Source organism: Triturus cristatus, chromosome 5_2, assembly GCF_964204655.1.
Source record: "Triturus cristatus chromosome 5_2, aTriCri1.1, whole genome shotgun sequence".
In the NCBI taxonomy this organism is placed as follows: domain Eukaryota; kingdom Metazoa; phylum Chordata; class Amphibia; order Caudata; family Salamandridae; genus Triturus; species Triturus cristatus.
Genome location: NC_140588.1, coordinates 339316934 through 339343867, shown reverse-complemented (window position 1 = coordinate 339343867; position 26934 = coordinate 339316934). Strand labels below are relative to the sequence as shown.

General features: G+C 45.5%; 1 protein-coding gene across 10 annotated transcripts in view; it reads right to left on the bottom strand.

Annotated features, from left to right (window-relative positions):
* Positions 1-26934, bottom strand: part of LOC146822959 (serpin B6-like) — a 183451-nt gene that overhangs the window by 65494 nt on the left and 91023 nt on the right. For all 10 annotated transcript variants that reach the window (XM_085607121.1, XM_085607126.1, XM_085607127.1 and 7 more), the window contains one exon: positions 19769-19911. In XM_085607121.1, the coding sequence (XP_085463247.1) occupies positions 19769-19911 (143 nt within the window). The remainder of the gene's footprint in view (positions 1-19768; positions 19912-26934) is intronic.

The following is a 26934-nucleotide window of genomic DNA, read 5'->3' as shown; positions in this document are numbered from 1 at the left end:
GTGTGATATTTACCACTATTGTTTTGTATATGTTATGTACTAGTTTGGCTTCGAACAAAAGTCTCTACTAGTTCAGATGTCTTGTGTGTTTGCTGCGTCAGCAGAAAAAAGTAAGGGAGGCTCCTCTAACTGGCATGTCTCAGGCGAGTTTGACTGCTGTTGGCAAAATGGATCCTTTTTCAGGCGCATCATGCGAGAGGTTTCAAAACACACTGGTCCATTTTATCTGCTTAATAAGGTAGGCTCACATCGTGTGGGCCAAGAGAACTCTACAGGTGTGCTCAAGATTTCTTGTCATTGCACCAGCAGCACCATCGCTGCTGCCTTCCTTTGAATCCCCTTCGTCTGCACAGACTACGGGCAAAAGGCAGTAGAGGAAAATGGAGCTACAACACATCGAGTTGACTTTCATGCCTCCTTCAGGTTCATACAAACTGAAGGAAGAAATTAAATTGGACCACACTTAGCAGTAGCTCCATCAGTGTCACAGAACTGCTGCATGATACTGCTGCTGCTCAAGGAGAGATGGAGTGTATCAAGTGCTGTGGGTCAGGTGGCAGGATGCCAGGTATATTTGTTTGCTGGGAGAAAGGGGGCGAGTTTGAGGATGGCAGGGTAGAACATGCAGACAGAGAATTATAATGCTGGCAAGAGGCGAAGTAAAAGTCTGTGTTTGTGTTGGGGGGGGGAGGGGGGGAAGAGATTCTGAGAGAAGTGAAGTAGGACACCAAGTAATTTTTTTTTGTCTACATTTCATTGAATATAAATGAGGGGATGTGACATGAGGCCCACTATATTTTTTCGTGGGAGTTGGAACAGCAGATAGGACATTTCAGTTATTGCTGCCCAATTTTACCTCTCTACTCCTCACTTGAGTCTTATACCATATGCACTTGCACATAGGTAAGTATCGAAAAGGGGAAGTTTTCTTCCTCTGGGTTTCATGAAATAAAACACGGTTATCAAAGGGTGCCAGGGAGAGTCCCCTGTCTTCAGTTACGGTCTTGTGTTCAAGTCTTGTTTTTAGGTCTCGCCTGATCCAGCGCATGCGCTGGTCTGGCCGAGACATTTTGTATGCGGGTTTTCCAAGTGCTGCCTGTGGCCTAAAGCTTGCGCGCACGTGAGCATGCACGCGCACAGCCGCCATGTGTTTTGCCGTGCTTGATCGCGTCTGCAATCACTTTAACTACTTCAAATGCAGCGCGCGCATCCCTGCTTTCACTTTTGCCGTGTCCGCGATCACTTTAACTACTTCAAATGCAGCGCGCGCACCCCTGCTTTCACTTTTGCCGAGTCCGCGATCACTTTAACCAAATGCAGCGCTCGCGCCCCTGCTTTCACTTTTGCCGTGTCTGCGATCACTTTAACCAAATGCAGCGCTCGCTCCCCTGCTTTCACTTTTGCCGTCTTTTCACCCCTGCATTCACTTTTGCCGTCTTTATTATTATTATTTTTTCTTTTAACTACTTCAAATGCAAAGCACCTTGTTTTTCCTGCACGGCGTTCCATACCGAAGAAGCCTCCTGGACGAAGGATGACTCACAGGTTCGCTAGAGCAAATAAACGCCTCTCGTGTTAGTGCGCTGCTCGGATCAGTGGGAAATTAGATTCAGTCCGCCTCGCAGCTGCGCGCTTCTTCTGTTTCTCGCTCCTTTTGTTTACTCTCGCTCCCTAGACTAGCTCTGTTTGTTGGGCATTGCTCTTGCCGGAAGTCCTCCCTGAATCCTGGATGGGTGCTGGAGTACACCCAGAGTTCATGTTTTATTTGGAAGCGTTCCGTCGCAGCTCTTTTGATTGAAGTCTCTGGCTGGGAAGGAGGTTGGCGAGAGGTAAGCGTTTTCATTGACATTTGTGTGAGCTGATGCCCGCAACATTGAAGCACACGCGAGCCTCAGGTCTATTTTCACACATTTTCACGCTACGTGCACAAGGCAGGTCGCGCTCCCACCGTGATACAAATCATTACTTTTCAAACACTCTCATAGCGGCTGAAGAATAACAGCCTGAACGAAGCGCGACCTGCGTTCGCCCCATTAAACCCCGAGCAGATGAAATCGCCGGGCATTCACAGCGTTGCGCTGCGTTTGGCTCCCCGGTGATGGCTTGCACCATGTACAATTATGGCTTATTTTTAGAGCGGGGGCAGAGAAGAGGCGGTAACCCCCGAGGCGCGTGCATCCCTGTGTGATCGTGGACAAGACTAGTGCGGCGCTGTACACCTCAGTTTCATCTTCGGCCCTAGCCATTGATTTGAACCAGGTCTGAATCTCGCGTGAGTGGCTGCCTCGACCTTAGGGTTCAGGGAGCTGGCCAAGTGAACCACTAAAATACCGCTTTATTTGCATGACTTCAAAGGCTCAACAGAAAAAGACTCCTCTGTGCTGAAATATGACTGCCGGTTTGGGGGACTCCTACCCATGGTACACGGACTATGGCATTTTATGCATTTTTTTGCACTCAACTTTTTAATTCTGTCTGCCTCTCTCTACAACCCCCTCCACCCAGACCACCCCCCCCCCCTCCCGGCTCGTGGTCCTCTCTGCCATTCTTCACTCTTTCTTTCCTTCTGTTTCTTGCTCTCTATCACCCACTCTTTTCCAGTTTTCCGATTGTTTCTTTGTGTCTCTCCTTCTACTCTTTGTTTCTGGGTCTTTCCTGACGCTCCATGTTTCTGCTCCCCTCGGTACCACTCTGTGTGTGTGTGTCCCTCTCTCCACCACACTCATTCCTCGCACCCCTTATTCCCATCTCTCATCCCCTGGCTTCTCTCCTCTACCCTTGCCCCTCTCTTGTCCCATTGTCCCCTCTCCCTTCTCTGAATCCACTTTCCCTCGCTCCCTCCCCCATCTTTCCTATTCTCATCTTTACTCCTAATGTAAATCGATAAAAAGCGCATTATTGATCTAATTTGAGGCTCCTGGTCCCACCGGTTTCTGCTTTTAACACATTTCTCCTTCTTGCCCTGGTGGGTGTACTTTGAGGGGTCAGAGGTCTCGCCCTGCAGACCCACACATGCTAGGAGTGGCATAAAGCGGTCAGTGGGGTGGGGGCATCTGTTGGGAGCTCCTGCCTCCCTCTACTCCAGTCCTGCTGAGGATGGAGACAGTTTCTACCAGAAATACACTCTCATTACTGACATCCTAGTTGTTCGTGTGGACTATTTAAACATTTTGAGGAATCCTATCTCCCGAACTCCAAGGGCTGGCGAACAGTGGCCCACTGTGTGCACCGTACAATCTTAACCATTTACTCCCACGCAGGAGAGGAGGTCCTGACAGTAACATGACCACGCTTGTTTTAGTTGGTTCTGCCACAAGCTTCTATACATATACTGGTCAAGTGCACATCGCCCCTTTGGCAGGCTGCTCCTTGCATGTATATTGCTTCATTAGTCCCAGCCCTTCTATCCCATTCTTCTTCATACTGACTGAAATGGCCTCTCCCTAATAGAAAGCTCCAGAATGTCCAGAGGTCATGCACAGGTTACTGTACCCGTGTGTTGTACAAAGTAGGTATATTCCTACAAGTATCTTCCTGTGTTCTGTAAAGAATGTTGTCATCACTTACCAGTAATGGTCATTTCTCCTAAACTTACGCGCCAACACCCCAATCATTACTACTAGGATCAACTCCACCTCACTGAGGCAGGACTCTCCAAGAAATGCTGAAAATGAAAGCCCTGCCGCCCCCCCCCCCCCCGAACTGGTGAGAGAATTGTTAATGGAAAATACATCAGAAAGCTACATGAACAGGTATATATAAGGAACAATAATATCAAGAGTTTTATATAGCTCTATATACCGGGCAACTCACGTTTTTCACTATCCTATGTTATATAACTGTTGCCCAATTCATGGTTCTCAATTCACTCACCTCAGATGAATGGAGAAGGGAGTCTGACTTGCCATGATTCGAAACTCATAACCTCAAAAAAGTGCATTTCTTAGAAGCAAGCATGAGCGGGTATTACACAAAAGAAATTAAAATAGTTATACATTTTTCAACAAATCATTGTGCGAATGCGCGGCAGAATAACACTGCTACTGGTCCGTTTGCTTCCTGCATATCGTGATTCTTGCCCATCCGATTCCTGCTTGCACTTTATTTTATTTATTTATTTATCAATTATTCCAGTGTTGCCCCAGCAGCATCACACTGCTTCCACGGAGGTTGCTTCTATTGCTTTGCACAACACTGTGCATACATTTTTTCTATTTACAGTTCTAAAATGTCCATTCACCATATTGGAATGGTGCACAAAAGTTTCAAAGAATATGTCACAACAACTGCCACTGCATCACGCAGCAGACACACACATATGCACAGGTGGTCAACAATTTTGCAATGCTTTTTTATGAATAAATAGCATTGTGGGATGGCCACCCAGGTGTGCGCATACATGATCCTATGTTGTACCTTACCAGTGCCAATTTGTATTTAATTTATTTTCTAATGCCAATACAAACACGCTCTTGCAAAGCTAACAGCTTTCAAAAAGGTGAGTACTACATTTGTTGTTTATATTGTGCAACATGCTGCCTCATTCCTTGCTTCTAACAATTTCCAGACAACGATAAAAATGTCAAGATACCTGTAGTGATTAATGGTCCTCAGGTGTATCATTCCATTTTCATTAATGCGATTCCATTAAAATGCTCGAAGGACTATTTTGCCAGTGAAAAGTACACTCTGTCATCACAGGATCATATTAATTTCTTTTTCTTGTATATGCAACCAATAAGAAACCAATCCTTTTTGGGGAAATTGTCTGGCTTTAATGTGCTAAACTGCATTTGTAAATGCCTGTGATTAGATGCATCATTACATCAATCCTTTTACTCATTCATCCATACATGTATCCATCCATCTTTTCAATCACCCGCAATCCACCATTTCACTCACACATCTATCCATCCATCCATTTACCTTTCACTCATCCATCCTTTCACTCAGCCTTCCATCCATTCACTCATCCACCCGTCCAACCTTTCATCCAGCCATCCATCTGTCCTCCTTTTTACTCATTCATTCAATCTTTCACTCATCCATCCTTACACCCATCCTTTCACTCACTAATCCATCCATCTATCATCCACTTATCAACCCATTCAACACGTCCATCCATCCAGCCTTTCGCCCATACATCCAGCAACTCTTTCACTCTCATCATCCAACCTTTCATTCATTAATCCATCCAATCAACACCACATAATTCAACACTAAACCACATAATTGAACTCAACACAATTACACTACACGCCACATACATCCATTCCACACCATAGAATTCCACATCATGCCACACAATTCAGAAGGACACCACATAATTGAGTCATCGAGCATAGCCAATAGGTCTCGCCTTTGGGACCTTTTAAGTGCTTAACCATGCAACAGTTGATGTTGTTGCACCAAGGATATTGTGCTGCATAACTAAATACTTATAAGGTCCCGAAAGCGAGACCTATTGGCTATGCCAATGCTTGTTAGATTTCTGACAAAATACTCATAAAGCATGGAACAGCCTCCCACATCAGTACTGCCTCCACTCTTCTTGAGTTCTGCATGAAGCTGAAGACCTGGCTTTTTGAATGGCCCCGCCCTGGTGAGGATAGACTTCCCTGCTTAGCGACAAGATACCCTCCTGGGTAATAGTGTACTGTACTTAACAAATCCACATCACACATAACTCAATCATTATTCTGCATAGAAAACAACCAAGGATCCTATTCACAAAGGTAAACTTAGACCCGAAGTCAAAGTTTAGACCTGACCTGAAGTCAAAGTTTAGACAGAACCTGAAATCAAAGTTTTTTTAATGCGAAGCCTTACAGAGAAGGGGAAAAAGGCAACAATGCACATCACCACAAAGATCCAGTCCCTTGGACACACCTCCATTTCCATCTCAAAAGACTCTTTGGAATGAAAAAGTCTAAAAAAAATCGAGCTCTAACAGTGTGAATGGATTTTTTCTCTGGTATAGTAAAATAAAGTGCTAAAAGATGATTGAATAATCTCAGTGTGCGTATAAGATTTATAGCTCTTAGCTGCAGGAGTTTCTTGGGTTCTGCCAACAATGCCTTAAGATAGGATGAACAGGAGATGAGGTGGAGAGGGGAACACGATGAGGACTGAAACCCTGGTCATACAATGAAACCAACTAAGGGACCTTTGTGATCCACTCTCCGGCCTAAGCTTTTCTCTCTAGCACATCTCCTCTGTATCAAAGATGAAAGATGTCAGACAGAAAATGTGGTTCGGTGTCTCTTGCTCAGAGCAGGAAGAAGCAGAAAAGAAGCACTTATCTGCTTGTTTGCTTTTGTCTCTGCCTGATCTATTACGTCAGACCCTGCAGTACAAGCTGTATAGCATTTGTAAAATTAAAGGAACGCAAACATATATTTTTTTATATAAACTTTTTATTAAATCAAGTCACAGAGTCATCATTATAGAATCATAGTACATGTCAATAAAGAGGTACAGTGTATACTCACATGTTATACATTGCAAGCAACCAGTGGTTTTACTGTTCAGTTTTCCTGCGCATTGCCACATCATCTGTTGCTGATGTACAAATATTGCCTCTAATCTCGTTCCATCCCCCCCATTTCCGATCCCATTTCTTAGGGCAGCCCCGCATTTTGTAGACCTCCTTTCTCTGCTATCATGCAACGGTCCATTTCCGCCATCCATCCCACTGTTAAAGGCCGTGTGCTGGAACCCCAGAACCGCGCAATAGCTCTCTGTACTAATTGATATCCCAATGCCACCCATTGTTGTTCTATTTCCGTCAAATCAATGGCCTCCCATATGTTCAGGATTCCCAATCATGGTGTCAGATTGACTTGTTTACCCAACGTGTCCCTCATTTTTTTGGTTGCATTATTCCATAAGGGCGCAACCCTGACGGCGGACAGCGGTTTACCGGTAGGCCAGTTCCTCCTACATGCAGCCATCATACGGACGTTGACTTCGGCAGGGGGGGACTTGACAGACGAGCCACTGACACATCAGCTATTGCAGTATCTGCATGTGATGGGGGAGGGGTCACACGTGATCCACTGGCTAGTGCAGGCCTTACTTACTCACGTATTGCAACCAACACAGAGACTCCGTGCACGTTGGACTGAAGACAGGGGACGACCCTGGACTGATAAGGAATGGGAATGTGTCTTAGCCAGTGCCACACATATACCACGCAACTCACGATTTAAACTTATACAAACATATATATTACATAGAGCGTACCTCTCACCAGATAAGATTAATAAATACTTTAGCATCAATACCTCCGATTGTCCGAGATGCCGTCTATTAGGCGCTGACCTCCTACATATGCTGTGGTTTTGCCCCTCGCTTTTAACCTACTGGCGCGCGGTAACAGAGACACTTACAAACCGCACTAACACCGAGACACCCAACACATGGGAGGTCTGCATTCTGGGGTTTTACAAACAAACGAAAGCTCACAAAGTGAGCTCTAGATTTCGTGACCTAGGCCTCATAACCGCGAAACGATTGATAACCAAGAGGTGGAAACACAAGGACCCCCGGAGGTACCCCACTGGCTAAAATCCCTAGAGATCTGGGCACAGGCAGAGAGCACTATTTTGCACAGGGAAGAAACAGCAGGGTTACGCAAGTATCCCATCGCACAGGCCTGGGATGATATCCTCAAAGCCCTTAGACACTCTAATGCTACATCACATGCATCCCCCACGCAACAAACCCGGTAATGCCTAGCATGTCGTCCGGGTGCAGCAAACACGCTGTATTTACAAAGCAACTCTGCCATCGCTGTCGGGAGAAGCAATGACCCCACATTCCATCATAGCACTTCATAGGCACGACTTCAGATACAAGATGCCCTGGTGTCCATGCGACTATACACAGTACAGGAAAAGCTGCTCACACCCCCTACCAATACACAAGCCTAGACATGATTGAACTCGAAAGGCACCTAATATACTAGATACATCCTCTCAGTATCGGATATCTCCCTTTTCTTTTGATTTTATTTTGTTTTCGTTAGCGGTGGTTAAAATGTTTAAAATATGGATATCACGCAGGCGGTTATGATATTCACTTTTTATCGCCCAAGCAATTTTGTGTTTTGTGATACTACAGTTGAGCCACGTATGGGCTGCACACCTCTGTCTCTAATGAAATACCTGCATATTGAATACCATTGTTGGGATGAGACACACATGATAGGCATGTCCCGCTCTCCAATTAGAGGTGATGGTATACGTGGGCTGTTGATGCCCATGCTAATTTGCAATTGCATGTCACTTATCACAATGCCGATGTACACCACGATATGATTGTAAGATATATATATATTTTTAATTGTGTACACGATCGCATTGTAACACTGATTTTGTTGTAAGTGTGACCTGCACCAATGTTTGGTTTGTATGGAACAAGAAAAAGATAAAATGCAATAAAGATATTAAAAAAAATATATATTCCATAAGGGGCTATATCTGGGCAGTCCCAGAGGACATGATAAAAGGTACCATCTTGACCACAGTTTCTAAGACATAGTGTGGTTGCCCTGCTGCCTATTTTGGCAAGAAGTACCCCTGAGAGATATGAGCGATGGAGGATTTTCAGTTGGATAAGACGGAAGCGATGATTTATCGCCGTCTCCCTAGGGGACATCAGCGCGGTTTGCCAGTCCTCGTCGTCTATGGGCCCTACGTCCCCCTGCCATTGGTTCCGGAGGGTCTGAAAGGGATCAGGGAAGTTATTACATAGCTTGCGATATGTACAAGATACATCTTTTGTTAGGAGCGGTTCAGAGAGTAGACGGTCCTCTAGGGGAAAAGAGTCTGGTATGGAGGACATGTCAGGGATATTGGTCTGAAGTGCGTGCCTGATCTGCAAGTATCGAAAAATTTCCCCTGATGCAAGGTTATGTTTGGTCTGCAGCTCTTTAAAGGTGAGGAGTTGGGCAAACTGTATCAGGTCGCCAATATTCGTTATGCCAATAGTGTCCCATTTATCGAAGCCCACGTGGTGGCAGAGTAGTCCCAGCCTGTGTGTGGACCAAAGCGGTGTAGCTTTTGTGAGTTTGTCTGCCCATCCCAGACGTTTAGTTGCTTGGTGCCAGATGGCCACCGCCTGTGACATAGGTCCAAGGTATCGGCCCCGCCGGGCCTTACTATAGAGGGCACCCAAATAGCTCTCTCTCCCAGTTTGGTAATTCTCCAGGTGGAAGGCCGGATTGGACGGGGAGCCATGAATCCAGTGGTTTGTTGCCACTAGTTGTGTGGCCCAATAGTATAAGCGCAGGTCAGGGAGGGAAATCCAGCCATCGTACCACCCCTTTGTCAATTTGCGGAGAGCTATGCGAGGCGATTTCCCATCCCATAGCACAGTACGGATTTCTCCCTCTATAGCAGTGAAGTAGGTGTCAGCAATAGGGAATGGGCAATTTTGGAGCACGTACAAAATCTAGGGAGTGCGAGCATTTTAAATAAGGCTGCTCTCCCCAGGAGGGACAGAGGCAGCGTTCTCCAATGCTTAACATCCTCCTGTAGCCACCGGAATATTTTGGAATCAGATGTAATATAGATTCTCAAATATTTAAAACCTTCGGTGGCCACCTCAATTTCATACCCACGTGGCAGTCTGGGTGGAGGGCCATGTAAAACATATAATACTGATTTAGGCCAGTTGATAGTGTATCCAGAGTACTTACCAAAGTTAGCTATGACATTGAGGAGGCTATTAAGTGAAGCTCTTGGGGACGCCAAGTAAATCAATATATCGTCCGCATATAACGAGATTTTATCCTCTCTATCTTCACTCCATCGCATGCCCCGTATCGACACATCACGTCTAATCCAGTGTGCGAGTAGCTCCAAAGTCAATGCAAACAGAAGAGGGGACAGGGGACATCCCTGTCTGGTCCCTCTTTACAGTCTAAACGTACGCAACGTATGGTTATTTACTCTAACTTGGTCCAACAGTGCGGTGTAATACAATGCCACCCACTGTCGAAAACGAGGACCGAATCCGAACTTCGCTAGGACCTCAAATAAGTAAGGCCACTCTATGGAGTCGAACGCCATGGCAGCATCTAATGACAATATAACCACGTCTTCTTGTAGATATGGTTGTCGGCTCAGGACGTTGTGGACTCGACGGATGTTTAAGGCTGTATTACGGCTCGGTATAAAACCTAATTGATCATCATGGACTAGGGAGGGGAGAATGGAGATCAGGCATGTCGCAAGAAGTTTTGCAAGTACCTTGGCTTCTGAGCTTATTAAAGAGATAGGTCTATATGAGCTGCAGTTGGTCGCCGGTTTACCAGGTTTATGTCTGAGAGCAATAGAGGCCAATCTCTGATCCAAAGGAAGAACACCCTGTTCTAGGCTCTCGTTGTACATATTCCTGAGATGTGGGGCTATTTTAATGGCCATGCCCTTAAGGAATTTGATGAGAATCCCGTTGGGTCCCATTGCCTTCCCGGAGTTAACAGCAAATATGGCTTTGAAAATCTCCTCTGCCGTTATGTCCGCATCTAAGGCTTCTTTATCACTATCTGAGATTGTGGGTAGGGGCATTTCCTCCAAAAGCTGGCGTGAATCATCAGAGGAGGTGGTGATTTTGGAGGAATATACCGCCTCTAGGTGGTCTGCAAACGCTTCTGCCACCTCTTGCGGATCAGTTACCCGAGCCCCATACTCAAGTAGGAGTTCGGGGACCCATCTGGCCGCCTGATCTCTTCGCTTCAACCACGCCAGCATTTTTCCGGCTCATTCACCCAATTCGTACACTCTATGGTGTGTGTGGAGGAGTCTAGCCTGAGTTTTTTCCCCAAGCAAGAGCGTTGTATTCTAGCTGTTTATTTCGGAGATCCTGGGCCGTGGTGTCAGTAGGTGAGGTATTATGCACTGTTTCTGGGTGGAGTAAGTCGCTTGCTAGTTGAGTCAATTGAGGATTCTGGTTCCTAATATAGCCGATCTTTAATGCTAGTGCACGCCCCTTAATCACTGTCTTATAGGCCTCCCAGATAGTGTTGGCTGAGTGGACAGAACCAACATTTTCATTAAAATAATAGTCTGTGTTTTCGGCCAGGTCGTCCTTAATGTCTGGAATCATCAAGAGCCACGGGTTTATGATCATGGGGCCTCGGGTACATTGTCGATGGAAAGTAAGGTCTATCCTGAGGGGAGAGTGGTCTGATATACCTCTCGGGAGACAGTGGGGATGCTGGAATAGACCTATATCTGCTGATGACGTAAAGAAATAATCAATGCGAGACATGCTTTTGTGCGCGTTGGAGTAGTGCGCGAAATATGCTGTAGTGGGATTTAATGTCCGCCATGTGTCAGTGAGACCTAGTGCCTGGGTGAAGTCGGCCATATGAGTGGCCCGTCGGGGAGAAGGTCTTTGTGGGTGTCTATCCAGCGTCTCGTCCATTACCATGTTAAAATCCCCCCCAAGTATAAGAGTACCCTGAGGAAGGTCCACAAGAATCCTACCCAGGTCCTGCAGTGCAGTTCTACCTAGTGAGGGTGGAAGATATACTGAGAGTACATTGAGTGGTCTTCCCTCCCATAGCGCCTCAAGTACCGCAAATCGAACCTGCGGGTCGCTCCACACACGAGTAAGTGTGAGAGCAAGGTTTTTACGTATGAGTATACCCATGCCCCTAGAGCCTGACGTGAACCCAGCGTGGACAAAGTTTATAGCCCCATCTGTTAAGGGCCTTGCAGCTATTTCCCACTAGGTGCGTTTCTTGCAACAATATTAGATCTGGAAGTTGCCGTTTGAGGTATTGTAAGACAATCCCCCTTTTTATCTTACTCCCCAACCCATTAACATTCCACGTCAGTATGGACAGCTTCATATCTCTTGTGTCAATCATATCGGGCAATAGTGGAGATCCAAGGGGGTAGATAATGTGAGCAGTGGCTTCGCAGATTGCCCAACCCATCTAAAAGAATATTTTGACATGATCGCACCAACAGGGCTACTCCCGAGCACACGGACATTGTGAACACTGCAGAGCTCAATTCGGATGCAAATAAACTGCTTTGTGTTAAAATAAACATAACATTAAACAACCCATTCGTCCCCCCTCCCTGCTCCCCTTCCAGTGAAATTACAACTTCCCACTCCCCAACAAGGCAGAGTGCCTGTCGCCCACCCCATCGTGTGTGTAGGGTGCCTGGTTAACCACTATCACCCCTCGCCGTTGTTTAACAGAGCCGCAGCCTACAAGTCACCGGGTGCAGGAGAGACCCAGTGGAGTCAGTGAGGACAAATAAAGTTCAGTCGCTTAGCTCAGAGTCACCCATCAGGGTCTTCTTCCAGTCGATGTTCTTTGGACACCAGAGGAGCACGATGATTAACATTAAGGTCCTTTTTGTTGGTTCCCAAAGAACCATGACTTTCCCTCCGATTCCACTCGGAGTTTAGCCAGGAACAGCATAGAGTATTTGATGGCGGCGATGGGGATTTGGCTGGTGGGGATTTGTTACGTGGGCCCGTTGCAGGCCCCCCTTGTGGTGGGTGGATGTGTGGGATATCTTTGTTGCGCATGGCTTTCTTCACCGCCGTGAAGCTGCGTCTCTGGGCCTGGACTTTGACGGTAAAGTCCGGGAAGACGGTGACGTTAGCATTGTCAATCTTTACTGGAGGGCCGGCCAGTGCTGTTTGAAAGATAACGTCTCTGTCCTGAAAATTAAAGACTCTTGCACTTATTGGTCTGGAAGGGGCTCCAGGCTTTGGACGTCCGCCAGGGACCCTGTGGGCTCGTGGAGAAGTAACTAGAGAGGCGCTTAGGTTGGAGTTTATTGAGCGCCAAGTCCTCTATGAAAAGATCCATGGCCGGTCCTTCCGATCTTTCAGGGACTCCCAGGATGCGAATGTTGTCCGCCTCGCCCTCCCTTCATAATCATCCAAGAGCTCTTCCATCTTTTTAGGTCTCGCTGAGACAGCGAAAGCTGTCTCTTTGAGACATTTTGTAGTGGGCTTTTAAAAGCGCAACCAAGTCAGCCTAGACCTACAGTGCATGTGCGCGGGCGCGCGCGCCGCTTTTACCCGGATTACTTTCACTTTCGCGGCCGCACGGCTGCTTTGATGTTTGATCGCGATCGCGATCACTTTCGCTTAGCTGTCTGTTTGAAGTTTGATGTAGGGGCACCTACAAGAAGAAATCCCATGAAGTCCTACAAATGTCAGCTCCTTTGTGAGTATCTTATCCCAAGAGAAAGCTGCCGTCTGCATCATGAAGCGTATCTCTGCTTTTAAATGTAAAAGGGAGCTATTCTTGATCATCAAGGAACATGAACTCGGCAAAGTCCGAAACTTTCAAAATCAAACCTTTCCAATCGCTCGGTGACAATATTGCCTGAAATGCAACAGGAAACATTATTAAAATCTAAGAAAGCGTTCTGGTTTATTTGTTTAGGCCTGCTCGTGGTTTATAACCTGCTGCTCTTCCAATCATCACAGTACTTCTCTGCATCACCATTCCTGAGGAGGCCCATCTGCCCTTTTTTGAAACCCGTTCTCCCGACACTCAGTCCCTGCCTCATTTCTCTTCTTGAGGAACGCTTCCACTTGCGTTCATTTATTCAAAAATACTCGGATCCCTCCTTATCTTCAGAAATGGCCTCACAGGTATGGAAAAGAATGATAATCACTCCTTTGAAAAATCTTAGTTTGGTTTCTTAAGTTACCTTGGCCTATCTCTGCCACAAACTGGCTAAAACGTCATATCCAGCTGGCTGCGTGACCACATTGCGCTGCCTTTAGTATGGCTAGTGTTATGAAGTTGGTGCTAATTGCTGTCCTTGCCTGTGCTTGGTTCTAGACTCTGGTAATGGACAGTTCTGGTACTCGTCACCATCTGCTGCATTTGACATGGTCAACCAATCCGTTCTGATTGGGCGGCTAGTGATGCTAGGAGAGTAAGGGCCACTGTTGAACTGGATTAGCTCTTTGCTGAGCCATTGGCCACCGGTTTTCTGCACATCCATTTTTAGGTCTCGCTGTTGTCCTTTCTTTTGTGGCCTCTGAATTGTTCCCCAAACAGTTTATTGTGCACGCCAGGCTGCTAACAGTCCTTATCTGAACATTAAGTTTTTAGATTGTTTTGCTCTGCAAGTGACTGGAAAGAACTATCCAGCTAGTTAAAAATGTGATCCACATCGTTCCCTGTGCACTTCAGAAATCACCAGCAGTAATCCAGGAGGTCCCAGAGTAATGACAATAATGTCTAGCCCCTTGGAGAAGGGCTAGTTGTTCCAGCTATGTCAAAGCAAATTCCACTGCTTTATTTCATTCTTTCGCCCTCTCTGCTCGTTGGAAAAGGCCTCCCCCTTCCTACTCCTTCCTCACTCTCTGCCTCGGACCTGGATTTAATTCTCCCACCCACACGTATACAGACTTCAGGCCCGCTTGCCGCAGGCTTCCGGAAACAAAAGACTGCACGGCTACTTGTAAAATTCGGGGTTGCAGGGCCCTAGACTACAGACTATGCCAAGCTGCGCTGAGTGGGGAGGGCAAATGTTCTGACCCATTTAGCCACATAAAACCGTCCCTTTCACGTCTCCCAGGTAGGCCAGTGCAATGATCTTTTGGTGAACATAACAGTATTACAAATAAATAACATTTGGAAACGTAATTGGGAAAGCATTCTGTTTTTTTTCTCTCCATTTGTCATTGCTTTTCTGCTGGTAAAAATATACATTTTTTGCTTACGAAATGCTCATTATCTTATTCTCCCTTGCATAGCGAACATTTACTATGCCAATCTACAATGCCTACTTTGCTGTGCACTGGACTGTTGCAGACCACACTTGGTGACCAACTTACTATCGGCCATACTGGAAGGCTACTCTGATGCTCGTCTAACTATCTGAGAAATAATCCTATTTCTACTTACACTGCACCATTCATGTTATATGTGTATATGTATGAGTGTTTATATATATATGTGTATATATATATGTATATATATATATATGTGTGTGTGTATGTGTATATATTTATATGTATGTATGTATATGCATGTTTATGCCTATGTGTGTGTGTATGAGGGGTAGCAAGCACTATAAAAATGCAAACCCTTCCGTCCTCTATCCCGATTCGTTTACAATCCAAATAACAGACTAGCCTTCCCACAGCTCAAATCAAATTAATTTCATTTCCCTGCACTAATTCATCACTAATCCTTCTTGGGTTCCAGGGTAGCGTGCTACTCGCCAAAAAGCGTTTTGATACCTCATTTGGGGTAGCAAGCACTATATAAATGCACACCTTTCCCTCTTTCATACCTCCTCTATTCTTTTCAATCCAAATAAAAGACTAACTTGTCCACTGCTCATTTGAATTTCATATTTCCCTCACTAATTTACCACTTATCCTTCCTTGGTTACGGAGTAGCATGCAACTTGCCGAAATACACTTCAACGCCTCATCAGGGGTAGCAGGCACTATATGAACTAAAACCTTTCCCTCTTCTATCCCTCCACTATCCTCCTCAAGCAAAATAACTGACTAACATATCCACAGCTCAAATTAATGTCATATTTCACTATACTAATTCACCACTAATCCATTTGGGTTCGGGAATAGAATGCTACTCGCCAAAAAAGCCCTTTAACACCTCAAAAGGGGTAGTAAGCGCTACATAAAATCAATTACAATAAAATACAGTACATAAGCTCTGGTTTCATTACACATAGTAGCATTCTTTTTTGTCAGCTTGCCCATACAAATGGCAGTAGCAATGTTCAAATATCACTCAGCCGCATAAAAAAAAAAAAAAATTTGCAAAGCAATAGATCTCGCACTTGCAAGAGTTTGAGCTATTGGTATTGTAAATGACAATGCCTTTTATTTATGTGTTGGTTTTCAAAACAGATTAATAAAAGGCATCATCATTTACAATGCCAATAGCTTAAACTCTCGCAAATGCGAGACCTATTGCATTGCAAATGCTTGTTCTGTTGGTCTTGAAGGTGGGTGACTTGCCGTTGTAGAGTAGAGGCGTCGGATACCGAAGCTTTTGTAGTGATTTCTAAGTTTTTGACTCCATTTTTTTTAAAGTCCGCTCGGAGGAGGGTCACCTCTATGTTCACAGAGTAGTAGCCATCTTTAGCAAGCAGGGGACATGGGGGCCAGAGGGCATCCGGAAATACCCACAGAAATCTGAGGAACACACCTGTAGTATCCGCCGCCTTCACGGAGGAGGAGGGTGATCCACAGTCGGCCTGTTGGGGTTCCACGTGCATCGACTAGAGCAGGAAGGAGTGCACTCTTTCTCTGGTTGCCGGGTGTAACCGGTGCAACAGCAGCACACTGTATGTGGTGTGTCGCAGTCAGCAAAATGCGGGACACGCTGCAGATGAGACCCGTGGGGGGAAGCCCATCTCCATTCGCTCCCTGTGTACAGTGTAGGCTAGTTGGTTGTTGTGTTGTTTCCCGCCGCAACTTCTGCTGAGGGGGATAGTGGGACCAGCCGCCCTCGACACACGTCTAACGTGTCATGTAAGCCTGTGTAGGCCCTAGAGCACCTTCCTAGAGTAGCCGGGCCGCCTGATGCCCTCACAACTCCTCTCTCCGTAGGCGCCTCGGGTGAAAGCTCTCGGACACAGTTGACGGCTCAGCGGGCCAGTCTCAGCCACCTCTCCCCCAGCTGCAGTGTTCCTTGTGAGTACCGAGGTAGGGACAGGCGGGCCTCAAAGCCGGAGGCTCAATTTTCATTGTGTTGTCTAGCACCTCGCAATCGTCCTCAGCAGCAGGAGCACTCGACGGGTGCGTTCACCCACCTCTTCTGCTAAGCGTCTCGCTACAAGCTCTGCGCCGGCGGGTGTTCAGGATATGGAATGGTCTAGGGGGTGAGTCAGCGCCCCAGCAGGGAGGTCGCAAAGCCGGGCAGCTCGCCTCGCCAGTCAGCCGATGCCATCCCCTGGCAGGTCGCAATTGTGAGCTGCGCTCAGGCAGCGCTCGATCGCCTCTGTCTCACCAGCGGAGCCTGGAGGTCCTTTGCCCACATATCAATCGTAGCATACAGCGGCGCTGACAGCATACGCTGCTCCGTAGTCGTTCGCAGCTTTCTCACCCCTGTCTGCCATCTTCTCGGATCGGCAGAGTTTTAACGCCTCAGTGCTTGAGCAGCTCAGTCATCAAGTAGCGTTCGTGTACTGGATCAGGTTGGGAGGCAATTCCCGTGGTAGAAGGGGAATCTGCCTCGTTTCTGACGGAGATATGATCAGATATTTAGGCGAGGGCTGCGGAGATGCTTCAGAGTGCGACCATTTCCGACGGCCGCTAGCCATGCCCGAACGCAAACATATTAAGTATGAATACGCTAGACTGAATAAAACCCCAAGGTCAACATACAACAGTTACAGTAACAAACCTGAACCCCACCTCCTCAGTTGGCCCTCTAAAGCACACGTATAAGACAGGAAAATTAATTTTAGGAAACTGAAAAACGGTATAGGTTGGAGGGAAACAGGAAGAGGGGGGCCTCCCAGGAACAGATGGAGAAATGAAATATCACAGATATGACAGTTTAAAACATTAACATATCAACATGGATGGTGCCCAAAAGAATTCTGCGAGTAGTCAGTTGCTGGAGTATCAGATACATAATAATGCGGTCAGTAGGGAGAAGGTGCAACTAATTACCTGACTTTCAAACATAGGAGGTAATACTGAGAGGAATTGTGAAATTTGAAATTTTGCCTCAGTGTAACTGTAATAGGTGCAGCCATCTTTTTGCTCCCTACTAACCAACGCAACAAAGTCTGCGCCGGTCTCTGATGTGGAAATCCTTGGTCTCATTGCTGGCATTGTAACTGACATTTTTGCAAAGCTAGCTCAGTGCTTTATTTAGGTTTACTATTTCTGTATCCGTTTGAAGGTAGTTTGAATAATATCCCATGGCTTAAGATCCAGCATCTGTGTATTGTCTTTGGGGCCGATTACGACTGCGGAAGGCCCGTCACCGCCAGCCATGCGGAGGCGGTCCTTCCGCAGTTGGACCGCAATATTCCCCCCGCCACATTTCAATGGGAGTGGGTGCGGACTGTGGTGGACGCAAAGACCGTCCGCCACGGGACCGCCAGAAGCAATCATACAGATTAAATGGCAGACGGTCCAGATAACCTAAAATGGTGGCGGTGCCTAGCAGGCACTGTCCACCAAATTAGGATGCTGGCTACAGCCGGCCTTTCCATGGCGGCGATGCAGCCATGGAATGGCTGGTGGGGATTTGTTACGTGGGCCCGTTGCAGGCCCCCCTTGTGGTGGGTGGATGTGTGGGTGCACTTGGGGATACCCATGGTACCCCCCTACATTTCACAGCACTACGTGTCAGGCACCGTGTGGTGCCTGCCACGTAGTGCAGTGAAATTCACATCCTGCCTTTTTTGCATTGCGGCGGGTGCGGCAGTCAGCAGCACCCGCCGCAATGTTAAATGGCAGGATGCGACTGCCATGGTGGCGGTCGCATCCTAATTTGGTGTGCGGGAACGCCGCATGCATGGCGGACGGTCCCTGTAACCACCAGGATGGCAGACGGACTCCAGTCCATTCGCCATCCTAATGACCCCCTTTGTTTGGATTTCATCATGACCCACACTGGAGCACTATGTATGAAAACATATACATTTTTGTCTTGTCTCTGCTTGGAAAGCTTTTATGCTCAGGGGTACTGGGAATACTCTTGTTGCCAAACTATGATGACGGATTTGTCTTTTCTTAATAAACACTTGCAGACTTCGGATTACCGTATGCATTGGTTTTCTTTTACAGAGTGAAGTGTTTTTGCGGATGTTAAGAAACAAGATTGTTTCATGGGTCAGACAGACCGGACTACAGTTATACTAGGGCGTGGCACTTCTGAGAAGCAAGGATGTATTTTTTTGTAGGGTACTTGCAGCAGCTACTGGCAAGAAGGAGGGAGAGCTATTTTTCTTGTGCAGAAGCAGGCTACAGTGTTCTGGAAAAAGTTGTGGAATGAGCACTAGGTTTTTGCTTGGTGCAAACGCCACAGGTTTTCCTCACTTTGATATTGTACCACTGCGTATCTAATGTGAAACTAACAAATGTAAATGTTGTGTAAAATGTGCAGTGACTGGGGAGCAGTGACTCAAGCTTCCTACAAGTCCTTCAGTAATGACAAGGGCAGACGTCATTGGTTTGGTGCTGCTTTTGTTCATTTGGCACTCTGTGTAATCATGTGTTTTGTTATCCAAGGAAAAGAATGGACAAAAAGGAAATGCAACTTAAAACTGAGACGTTATAGTTAAGAAGGCAATTCAATATTATGATACTTGAGTAAAGTATACACCTGTGATATAAAGAGCTGAGCTAATATAAACTCTTAAATGAATGCACATTGACGACTGTATAACACAAATTCAATGAAAAATAGTTTTTATTATAAGAAATTCAAACTTCAGTTCTTTTCATATATTAAAGTTTTTCCAGCCAACATCTGGGAATATATTGAGCTCAGCCAAGATTTATAAACCCAGCTGCCACCCTAACAGTTAGCTCACCTTTTAGTAGCCCATCCATCTGAGTTCACGACCATAGAGGTGAAAAATAGCAACCCCTATTGTTTACAATGCTGACATGTTTGTTGTTGGTGTCAGAGATAGTTACTGTACTGAAAATTAGCAGCACTGAGAATTAGTGTATCCTCCAAGAGCAGACCACCCACCGCTCAGAGCACGATTACAGTATACATTTTCAATAATGTGTGACACATTTTCAATGCACCGCTTACCTTGTTAATTCTGAAAGGCATTTCCTGAGTATGATCTTTCTTGAACTGGTCTGCCCAGTTTCCTTTGAAGTAGATTGCGTTCACCAGGACTAATCTGGTAAGTGAATCAATCGTTCCCTCGACTAAAAGGTTCTGGATTTTGCCTAATAGAAGGAATGAAGACAACATTGTTAAGAAACATACATTTACCAGAAGACCTTCTTACAGATGTTTTTCACCTTATGAAATCTGAGGGCCCCCACTGAATCACTACTTGAAGCCAGGGACCCCAGCCAAAGCAATATCTACAATTCAAACCACAAAACAATACACAAAGATGCAGAAATAAGCATACATCAAATAAGTACATAAATTATTAAATCATTTATTTCACTACATTTTTTTTTCATCAACTCATAATTTTAATGGGAAAGTTAGAGCTTTTCAAAACTAGTTTTTATTTTTGAAAGATGGAGCAATAGGCTAGAATGTGGCATATCACTTGGTCTGTTTTCCCACTAATGAATACTGTATTTTTGCAACACGTACCAGCATGTCAATTGAAGCTACTAATCATTCATACTAGATTCCGATTCCTGTTCCTTTGCAGCTCTCCCAAATAAAATGTCACTACACTATTCTAAACTTGACACTGTAAAGGTACACATCACCACAATACTGCGAGGAAAACAACCAATTCAGAAAGAGTCTTACCAAGATGTCGATTTGAGAGAAATAGTTCTTTTTAAAAGGCGCTTATCATTGCACTGACTTGAGATCACCTACAGTCATCATAGCTGGTAGTCTGACTGAGGCTGTGATGCAGTTGAGTGGGGAAGGGCCTTGAGTGGTAAACCAGAAATCTGTCCAATTACTGGCAGCGTGACTGAACACCAGCACCTCTGTGTAAGCGGATGAAGCTTCATCATTTGTTCTCTTTCATCCAATCCCCCACTAGAATGGAATTTACGCACTAGGTGTGGTAAAATCTCCTACATTTGAAGCAGAAGCTGGGTCTGCTCAGCACTGACATGATCTGTGAGCCCAAGGTCCCATTAAAGTATACACATGCTGAAGTTCATGGGCAAGAGATTAAGCCCTTATGGAGCCGGGCACCTGTAGTCACCTTCGAGTCTGCTCAGTAGAATAGACAGGTCTCTAGTATCAAAAGCTGGCAACAGCTACAGTTACATCAGGGCTCTGGTCCCTCCTTGAGCTGTGAATTTTCTCACATCATTCAGAATGGACACCACTATTGATTCTGTTCGTCTCCATGTGAAAAACACAAGCCTGCGTGATGCACATCCAGAATTCTGTGGGATTCGATCAAATGATGCAAATACTGTAATGCTGTCTGTTCCATTACCTTCACCCTAAAGAGAAGCTGCAAAACTGACTGGTTCCAAGTTTGAGAGATAGACTTTGAAGCTCCTTGGGCAAGGTCCGGTCACAAAGGAGTTTGGCGAAAAGTAAATGCTTATCCAGCAGCAAAGTGGCCTTCTTAAGCAACGGAGGGGAGGAGGTGGTGGGTTCTGCGTGACCTGCATGCTATCTATCCATGATTTTCTTCCAATTTTAATCTTATTCTACGTTAAACAAGTTATTTATTAATAATACGTTAACAGCATATGCAATATGTCCCCCTATGAACCAAAAAGTTCATTTTCTGCATCCTAGTAATGTGGGATTACAAAAGCTTTAAAGCAAACACAATAATCCCGTTCCTAATTCTCCCTTCCTGCCTCAGATAACCAAATTATTGTCTGATACAGCTTGCCTGTGGTAGGACCAACATTCCTGTTTCTCACATTTTCCTTCCATAAGCACTAAAAACAAATACAAGCCTGGTGGTGGCTATGTGGACAGAAAGGCTCTTGTAAAGCACTCATGAGAAGAGCTAGAGTTACTGCTGGACAAGTGAGTGTTTCCCTAGCGTGAGGCTCTGTCAATGAACACACACTCTCAGAGTGCATTAAGGATTAGTACATTCACTAGGGATGGGAGGATTACAAGGCAATCTTAACAAATGTAGATTTTGTCTCTAGACAATAGTGTCACATACGGTTGGGTACCTTTTTCTGTCACGGTTCAGATAGCGTTACTTAACAGACACCAAAAGGTTAACGGAACGGCTTTTGATCAGCCTCTTCACCAACTGGTTTGTGTGGGTGAACTCCCTTCAGTCATTTTTTTGTATAAGTTCTGCACATTTTGAATTCACCCATGTCATTTCACCGATATTTGCATCTTCCACCTTACATTTTTCATACATCATCTTGCGGAGCTAACAAAGGAGTACCCACAGAACTTCGCAATTGCATTGACATCGAAGATGGTGACCGCATTAATGTTCAGGACGAACAGCATAAACTTAGATTCAGAGAGGAAACCTAAGGTGACCCTCCTCATCTAAGATTGCCACCATGTCAACTTCATGATTCAAGGCCATCTTAGATAAGAAGATTCCAGCTGGCCATACAGTAATAGTGGCAGCTGCATTTCTCCTTCTAGGTTACAAAAACAGAAGAGAGCCTGGTGGCTTTTCTGCCCATGCCAGCGTGGTTGGATCTTCTTGATTAACAAGAACCTTCAACACACAAATAGAGCTGTTTGATGTAAAGATGGACACTTTCAAGATACAATTGCCTAGTTGCACTAAAAACATGAGGGTGTCTTCACCCACTTCTTTGCACTTCTTCATAACCGCAATAAAGACTACTGCCTCCATAACTCAGCATGGGCATATTTTTTTAGGCCTCTGAATGGAAGCAAAAATAATTAAACGAGGAAGAGTGACTTTGGATCTTTAAAATGTTGAAGCCGCACACTATCTACAATCTGCCACCCTTATAACAAAAGTGCAGTTGAGTTTCTTTTATTTTAACCATTGTTCCATTCAACAAACAAATAAAAATAGACATTCAAAATAGTATCCTGTAATAGCTTAAGATTGAGACTGTAGTGGTGGACACCTACGAGGCCTTTAGGAACAGCCTAAGATATTGTGGCCTGGTAGAGCAAAGGCTTGTATCTCTCTCAAGAGAGACATCTAGTAACTGCTTGCAGTACTGTACTTTTCTGAAAGACTATTTGTAGGAAATTCACCTTTTTTGTATTGTCACCCCAGATTTTCCACCTTTTCCAAAGCCTATATTTTGCTGGCTTTAGAACTCTGTACATTTTACCCCTGCTAACCAACAGTAAAGTGCCTGTGCTCCACATGCATACATTGTTGAATTGCCTAACTCCTAATTGATGTATGTAATTTGACTATAAGTCGGTAGTATGCGATGTGGAAAGCCTACCCAAGGCCTGGAAACTAAATGCCATTAGTGGGCTGCAGCACATTGTGCTACCTTACAGTTGCAGTGCAAACATAGCATTAGGACTCACTGTGCAGCCTGACTGCGGCAGTTTTAGAACTGCAGTGACAACTGTCAAACTCAACCTTTTGACATTTAAAAAGGAAGGGTTTTACCTATTAATCAGCAACTCACCCCTATGTAAGCCTAGCAGCTCACAATGCAGGTTTTGTGGTTTTTAAAAGTAGGACATGTAGAAATGTAAAGCTAACACGTGCTTATAATGAGAAGCACTAAAAAACTATTTTCACTGTAGGAATGTTGGCTCGGAGAAATAATGAGAAGAGATATTAAATCTTAATACTATTAACTCCGCAAAGAGACTAGCTAGAAAATAATTAAACAATTATTTTTAATAGTTATTAAAATTAGATTTCAATAGTGAAGGTAGATTTTTAATAAATATTAAGGAAATAACTTTAAGAAAGTCACCCTTCACCTGCCTGGACTGTCAGAAGACTAATTAACATAAGCCTTTGCCAGCTGTCAGCCTGTGCTCAACCCTTGAATATGCGTCACTTGAGGTGCAAAATGCAACCCAGGAGCAAACTATAGGCTGACTTGTATGGGTAGAGAAAAATCCTCTGAGCTCAATATGATTTGCAGGGCGGGGGCCGTCAACTTCATTTGACAGCACAGTGTGAAAAGCTGCTGGACAGGTTTGTTGAGCCTGGGTAACACTTGAAAGTGAAACAGGACGTCAAGACAATTCTTGGGTATTAGAAGTCTTGGTGCTGAGGGGCTCTGCTAATGCCCTACCAGATTCCTCCTGGTTTGCTGTGGCTACAGTGCCCGTCTCAATTTGAATTGTAGTTTCAGATGAGGAGGGACCCCCAGAATACTATTGTACACTCCTCACTCACACACTCAGTGACGTTTAGTGTGGCAGAAGACCTTAGACATTTTGGTTTTGCCGTGACGCAATGCATTTTCAGCCTATTTGCAGAAAGGCAAACAGGGTCTTCTGCAAAAATAGGCAGGTCATGGGCTAGGAAACTTTACCCCATTGAATAGGGAGGTGCCATGAGTCACCCCCACCCACTGGCTTGTTCCAGGCATAAATGTGGTGTCTCCAGGCACCCACTTCAGAAGCTTTTCTGGACCTGCTTGTCCAGATCAGGAAGATCTAGAAGATTAGAAGAGGTATGGATCTGCGGTGTGTGACCCAAGAAGAGCCCTAAAGGATGGTACCTGCTCACTCTTGTACGCAGCACAAGGAAGTGGCCTCCAAGGGTCAGTTGGCTGACCTCCTTTGTGGCTACCAGAGATAACAAGCCTCAAGATACCTTTCCCTGGAAGTACTCAGCTGACCAGTGGCAACTGGACCAGGACTGGACTCTGCAGTTTGCCTCTGTCTGACACCCTAGGAGTCTAGAAGTGCAGCCACTGAGGTCTTAGGGCTTTAGAAGTGTACTCAGGTGTTTGGTTGGGACTTAAAAGACTAGGTTAGGAGGTAAAATCTTTTACCAGGACAAACCCAACTGGTGTTTCCAACCCGCGCTCTGTTGCAGTCGGCCTAAAATTCTACCCGGTCCTGGTCTACAGCGACCCTTGACTATCTTTGGTACTTTTGGGTTCCATTTTCTCTAAAAAAAGTAATATCTACTGTTCCTCTTATTGATTTTTTGTCATTGTGTTTATTAAATCATACTCTAGTTTTTAAATTTATTTTGGGAGTTTTATTGTTTTGCATTTTTACTTTACTATTGCATAATTACTTTACACATTGCCCTATGTTAAGCTTTTTCCATAGCTACCAAGGGGTTGTATTCAGGTTAATTTAGTCCCTTTGAAGGCCCCACCCTAACATGTCACCCACCCCAAATAATAATCTATTTTCTTACATTACTCCAGCTCTTGTGCAGGACACAAAAAGAACAACTCCTCCGCCATCCTCCACAACCTCAAAACACACCACCAAACAAACTGTGCATCCCCCAATACCACAGTAGGACCTTTCTCCTGCATCCATAAACTTTCAACAAATAGTTGCTGCATTTTACAAAATGATTTTGTCCAATCAATGTAGTGCATGAAGGCCCTCTAAGTCTAGTGTGTGAAGAGCTCTCCCCACTACTGAGTCTGGGTATGGAAAGAAAACCAGTAGTTTAATTGTCCGGTTGAGGTGGAAAGGAGAGACTAGCTTGGGTAGAAAATCTGGGTTATTACCAAGGACTACCTGTCAGCGTCTCTTCCATTGTGAGCTTGGATCTTGCTCACACGCCAGGGGAAGTGATAGCAACTAGAAACACTACTTTCCATGACAAAAATTGGAGAGTACAAGATTTAGCTGGCTCAAAAGGGGGTCCTATGAGCCTAGTGAGGACTGCACTAAGATTTAAGGACGAGACTGGAGGTAATCTAGGAAGGATAATCCTCTTAAGCCATTCCATAAAGGCTTTATTGACAGGGACTCTGAATACTACTGTTTCTTAGTGTTGAGTGAGAAGACTCAGCCTGTTGAGAAGGTACTAGTGAGGGACTACAGACATAATTGTGAACCATGTGCTTCCTGGCCCACATGGGAGCTACTGGGAGGATGGTGACAGAGGTTTGCCAAAACATCCGAATCACGAACCGCGAGAGAGGCACAAAAGCGTAAGCAAATATCGCTGATCAGATCATCCATAGTGCACTGCGGGTATGGAAACCTGGAGGCAGTTGCAAACAGCTTTATGTCGGGAAACCCCAAATGTTGGAGCTAGGTGAGCAGGACTTTGGGGTGGAGTTACCACTTGCGGACTTGTTGCCGCATTGTGCTGAGCAGGACTGCAAAGTTGTTGTCTTATCCATAGTGCACTGCGGGTATGGAAACCTGGAGGCAGTTGCAAACAGCTTTATGTCGGGAAACCTCAAATGTTGGAGGTAGGTGAGCAGGACTTTGGGGTGGAGTTACCACTTGCGGACTTGTTTCCGCATTGTGCTGAGCAGGACTGCAAAGTTGTTGTCTTATCCCAAAAGGTACTACACTAGCAGGTGCAGTCTGTGGTAGTTCGTTCAATGCCAAACACCTTGCGCTGACTCTGAGAGCTGGTGAGGAGTGCGTGCCCACCTGTTGCCGCAGGTAATACATGGCAGTTAAATTGCCTATTGTGGCCAGGACCATTTTGTGATGTATGTGGCAGAAGGCGGCTTTCAGAGTCAATTGAACTGCCAACAACTCCAGATAGTTTGTGTGAAGGTCTGTTGAAGGAGTATCCACAGACCCTGAACAGTCATGTCCTGTAGATGCATCCCCACCACCAGCCCTTGAGATGGGCGTTCGTGGTGATGGCCACCTGGGTGACTGAGTCTACAAAAGGCCAGCCCCGCAACAGACTATTGCTGACCCACAACTGCAGAGAGTGATGGGTGCCGACTCAAAACAACATTATATCTTCCATAGGCCCTCTGCTTGAGGCCACTGTGCTGCCAGGAACTCTTGGAGCGGAAGCTTGTGTAAGCAGGCATGGGAAACTATGGCGATGCAGGAGGCCATCATGCAGAGGAGGCGCATCACTGTTCAAGATTAACCGACAATTTGGCAGAAAGAGACAGCAGGAGCTGGAAGGCTTGGACCCCTGTGTGACTGGGATAAGCTTTACCGGTGACTGGCTGAGTAGAGTATTGCCCCTAGAAAGGGCTGTATTTGTACGGGTTGGAGGTGAAAACATTGATGGTGAAACCTAAATCATGGAGGAAATCTAAGGTGATCTGCGTGTGAACAAAAAACTGCTGCTAGCTTGCACTCGGCCTGTAATCAAGGTATGCGAAGACATGGACGCCGCTTTTTCGGACATCAGTGGCTACCCCTGCAAGACAGTTGGTGAAAACTCTGGGGGCGTT